The following is a 5,131-nucleotide window of genomic DNA, read 5'->3' on the forward strand; positions in this document are numbered from 1 at the left end:
CTGTTTGCATTTGAAGAACTTGCTGGGCTTGTGTTACTGCCTGTTGTTGTAGTAGCTGCTGTTGCTGCTGTTGTTGACCTGAAGCAGCGAGAGCATTTGCAGCATTGACTGAAGCTGGTCGAAGCATTGAAACAGCAAGACAGTCTTGATCACCACCATTCGAGGGCTGTGACGATATGCTTTCAACTGGAAACATCACTGTTCCTCAAGTTCTTTGAAGTTGCGATACTGTATGAAAGATATATGAGATCCACAAAAATCGGTGATGACGAGGACTTAAGCACAAAGTACAATGAAAACCTTGTCCTGTTCTTGACGTTGCTGGTTCTTCCAAGCACTCTAAGCGTACAAGGAACTATCTGACTGTCGCTAAAAGAGACGCAGAATTCAAAAAGATACTAAATCAGGTGGATGAGAGAAAGTTGATGCAAAAGATATCAGTATATGGTGGTGGCGTACGAGTCTCAAGCGCCAATAGTCTATGTTTGAAGCCCCAGTCTCTAGTTCTTGTCGTTTTTGTTTTGTTGCAGAGAACAAATGTCTGCTTGTCATTTCGACGACCAAATCCTGTGTTTAGATAATAAACAGTTTTTGAATACCAACCGCATTGTAATAGCCTTCAGGAAATCCTGTATGACTTAGGTCGAATTCCACGCGTCTCTGCCAGCCCAATTCTTTCGACGCTTTCGTTGGAACACTTTTAGAGCAATTCAACTTCCGTAGGACCTTTCGACAAAAATATCAGACAGTTGATGAAACTACAGTGAAACAACGTATCATTATCGACCAAGACACGTACAACAGTATCGTGGGTCGATCCGAACTCTGATTCCACTGGATTTGGAGTCCTTCCCTACTTCACCTTCACGACATCCTTCCCATGCAATCTTGACTCCGGCTACAGCAAAGGACTTTTCTATGAACTCTCGTACAGTGTGTGTTTCTCCTGAAGCTAAGACGACATCATTGAGGTGATCCTTCGGGGTCATCTTGCTGTAGCATTAGCCACATACCCTTGGATGACGGCCAGTTAGCATCAAGAATAATAAACAGTTGGCGAAGTTCTCTTGTTCTACGTCGTAGTGCGAGCATGTCCTCACCCCTTTGGCGTCGAGATTCCCCAGGTACAACATTCTTGATAGCCCAAATGAACGTTCGCGACAGCACCGTGATCTTCCTTGTTACAAAAGTACTGTCTACACACGACAACTCGAGAGCAGTCAGCAAACAAAAAGGCATGTAGACTTGGAGGGGAGTTACGGAATCAACGTGATGTGACAGTCTCCATATAATGGAGTTACGCCCATAAAACTACCGATTGCTTCCCCTGAAATAATCTGGAGATTATCCCACTCCACAAAAACAGCGTAATTATAGGCCGTGTCTGCTGTAGATCTGTTTCTCTAAACCTCAGTGTTAAATGTGCCATTGTCTGCTAGTTCACCCACTGGCCTAGAGAATCCTGACAGTAGTTGAGACCTCCAAATGAGATTCAAGTTTAGAAAGAGTTTCTCGTTTTCTACGGCGACTTGTTCAAGAACAGATATAATTGCATCAGCCCCGTGTTCTCTCGGAATAGGTGGGCCTGCCGATCAAAACAATGACATCTTGCTTTCCACTTGCAACATAGTCGACCGTTCACGACCACGGTTCTAGCAGCCAAAGTCTCTGCCTACTAGTATCCCCAAGGCGAAAATCAAATTGTGCCGACAGCCTTGAATCCCGCGATCAAAATTGCAATGCCGTTGATTACCAGGGAGAAGTTTTTTCCGTAATAGATGGTTCTGTTAACAAGAGTGTTACAAGAGAGTTCTGCATTCCAGGGAATCTTGCTACACGATGACGGATGATATTCATAGATATCTAGAAACTTATGCAAACCCCAAGTGCTTCTATGACCACCAGAGTGCGCCATCGAGCAATTCTGGGAGCCCCGATAAGTTCCATAGTTAACCTTAGTAAACCTTGCACAGTATCCGTCTGTCGGGGTTGTGATCTTTCGAGTTGTCCCACGAGCAACATGGGAAAAGCAAGGGGTTTAGAACCTTGCCCCATGATTAAGGAACTTAAACGTGTCCTTGAAAGACCAACGCGGTTCCTTTTGACCCAGGGGTGGTGGTAATTGCCGGAGTTCTGAATCACAATACAACCGACTCCAAGTCAATTCTGAAGTTAATGCTGGGTGCTAACTCAAAGGCATACTAAAAAATGAATGTCTATATGAATCATGAATTTGGGTGGCGCGTAAATTGAAAATTTTCTTGCAGAGATTCACCTCTGATAGTAAACCCCACAACAAAACTCCAACGACTGCACCCAACAGCAACCCCACTCGGATTCTGATCGAATCGTAATCCAACATCGTTCTATGCAGCTGCCAAATTGGTCCTTACTCTCGGAAGTCAAATGTGGTATTCATGCACAAACTTGGTTTGCGTTCTAAATCAAGAAGACGAGTTCTTAGGCACGTCCAACAACAATGCCTACCGCACTGGCACAGGTAGCAAGGTGTTAAGTAGTAATAGATCCCGACCCATGCCAAAAGGCCAGTGAAAAGATCGCGTTACTACAACAACACTACTATTCAAGGATATCACGATCTATTCAGGAAAATTATGACATCAATTGCCAGGGGGGGTTTGCAACTACTATCACACTTTAAATTGTTTGTGGGGGAGTCCATTACTTGATATCGTTTCAGAGAGTTTACTTCGATTCAGACCATCCATTTTGTGCTCATACAAATGCGCCGTCCATACACGTAAATCCTGAGAGCTTCGAAGAATCGAATTCCGCCGCACACCATCCGGCATATTGACCACTAAATACTGCACAGGAGGGAGAAGGGCATTCCCATCCGCTGTTGGTCCAGGTCCATCCTAATTTGTTGACTTCATTGATAGAATAGCACACACCAAAGTAGCTAACTTTGGGAGCTGGGCAAGAGTTGTCCACAAAGGCACCGTTCAAGCAAGTAAGTGGTGCCTGTTTTTCGTGAAGCGTTTGGTTTCAATTTCAATGCTTTACACAAAACAACATAAGACGCAAAGTCAATTCTGAAAGCCCACCATTTTTCCAGCGTCGCCATCTTTGGCGCACCAGCCAGAGTACTATGCCCGAGATCAGGTTAGTCTCACAGTAACTTTGAATCGATAGAGTTTCTTCTCTACTCACTTGTCCGGAAGGAACAGCACAAGCGGGTGCTGGGCAAGCCCATCCACCGGTAGTCCAAACCCAGCCGAGTTGATTGGAACTGCCCAATGCATAACACTTTCCAAAGTACTTGATTGCTGGAGCAGGGCAAGAGCTGGTGGTAACAAAAGTTCCATTCGAGCAAATGGAGCCAGCGAGCTTGCCCGTGTCTCCATTTCCAGTACACCATCCAGAGAACTATGAAGAAAAAGCTCTTTGGTTAGTGCGACATACACAATCCTGGAAAACGCTGTGTTTGACGTGCCTCTCCAGTGGGAACCGCACAAGATGGAGCAGGACAACTCCAACCCTCAACAGTCCAACTCCAACCCAGTTTGTTGACACTGCCAAGGGTATAACAGGTACCAAAGTAGTTGATGGACGGAGGAGAACATGCAGTGGCGTCCACAAAGACACTATGTGATGAAAATGTTGGTGAAAAAAAAACACCTTTCAAATATCACAGTTTCAGACTCTTACCCATTGTCACAGACAAATCCAGGGAGTTTGCTAGAATCGCCGTTGGGGCTGCACCATCCTCCATATTGTCCGGAAGGAACCGCACATGATGGAGCGGCACAAGACCAACTATTACGCAAAAGAAGAAGGTTGCAGCGATATTTCACATACTAGACCTTCTCGGAACCTTACCCGTTGCAAGTCCACATCCAGCCCAAGCGATTAATGTCACCAGGGTAGTATTCCACACCAAAATATCTTATGGGAGGACATGCTGTGGGAGTCGGGGAAGGAGCTGCACTGGAGCTTGGACTACGGTAATCAAAAGAAAGTTATTGAGTTATTGAGCAATTAGTTAAGGAAACAAGATAACAATCATAATGCAAACGCTTTAGCCTGCACTTACGCGGCAGTTTGAGGTACTGGGGCTCGTCTGACCATTTTAATTTCGGGCACCTCATCAATCAAAATAGGTACTGCGGCAATCTAATTGGAAAGCAAAGAGTTGGTTAAACGTTGGGTTGGTTGTGGAGTACATAGTATACTTACAGTGTTGGTAGCACATTCGACTCGTTCAAGAGGTAAAGCTGCACCAAGAACGTTCAACGAGTATTCGAAGGCATCGAGTTCGCCAAAGTTGGTTTGGTGACAACGACAATCAATAGTCCAAAAGTTGGTGGGATAAACCAAGTTCTTTGAGCACGATACCTAAATATGGATTTTTTGTGTCGAATTTCGCGCATCTACATAATGGAAGCAATCAAGATGAAATATAAAGCTTACCTCTGATGTCTTGCCAATAGACATACAGTAAGTCTGACACGTATCTTCAATGGAAGAACATGCTAGTAGACCACAGTATCCATCCTTGCAGAATGACGCATCATTGGCCGATTTCCAGCAAGTATCCCCATGGACGGTACCAAAGTAGCCAATAAGAATTGCCAAGATGGCATATATGCCCTTGCTTGATGCAATCTATCATTTGAGGGGTTTAGCAGTAGTGTTGGGTGGCACTCTTTCGTCGAAGATAAGAACTTTGGACAACAGTTTACGATAATTTACCATGTTACAAGTACGATGCGGGGTGGCTTTCGCGTATCAGTTCCTTTGTTGACCTTGAGCCTCACTGCGAAGTTGTAACTTTAGACTCAACGAAAAGCAGAAAACAGCCACCAAAAGCCTTCAAGGTGACACAGGCGTTGTCAACGAAAACCTGACAACGAGAATCCATCATAAGGGTCCGAAACAAGTTTCTCTGCAGGTTCTTGCAAGGGACTATCGATGTAGGTGTTTTCAACTCTTTTTTGTAGCAAGCCAATCGAGAAACACCAGGCCATGAGCATATTGTCTTGACAGACTAGTGAGAATAGATCTTATAGAACCCGTTTTTTGTCGCGCATTACTGTGTCTTTACATTCGTAAATCAGGTTTCCCCACACTATTTTGAGTCCCGTGATGATGGAACTATGGTACTTTC

The 5,131-nt window shown here is 44.6% G+C and overlaps 1 protein-coding gene across 1 annotated transcript; it reads right to left on the reverse strand.

The window, feature by feature from the left end:
• Positions 1-779: 779 nt before the first annotated feature.
• On the reverse strand, positions 780-1,092 carry SmJEL517_g02347 (uncharacterized protein; the record flags this gene model as incomplete). The annotated part of the gene is made up of 2 exons (XM_031168275.1): positions 780-952; positions 1,014-1,092. 2 exons carry the CDS (start codon positions 1,090-1,092, stop codon positions 780-782), a joined length of 252 nt encoding a protein of 83 aa, XP_031025736.1.
• Positions 1,093-5,131: the final 4,039 nt, after the last annotated feature.

This window comes from Synchytrium microbalum, assembly GCF_006535985.1.
Source record: "Synchytrium microbalum strain JEL517 chromosome Unknown SmJEL517_scf0009, whole genome shotgun sequence".
Taxonomy (NCBI): Eukaryota; Fungi; Chytridiomycota; class Chytridiomycetes; order Synchytriales; family Synchytriaceae; genus Synchytrium; species Synchytrium microbalum.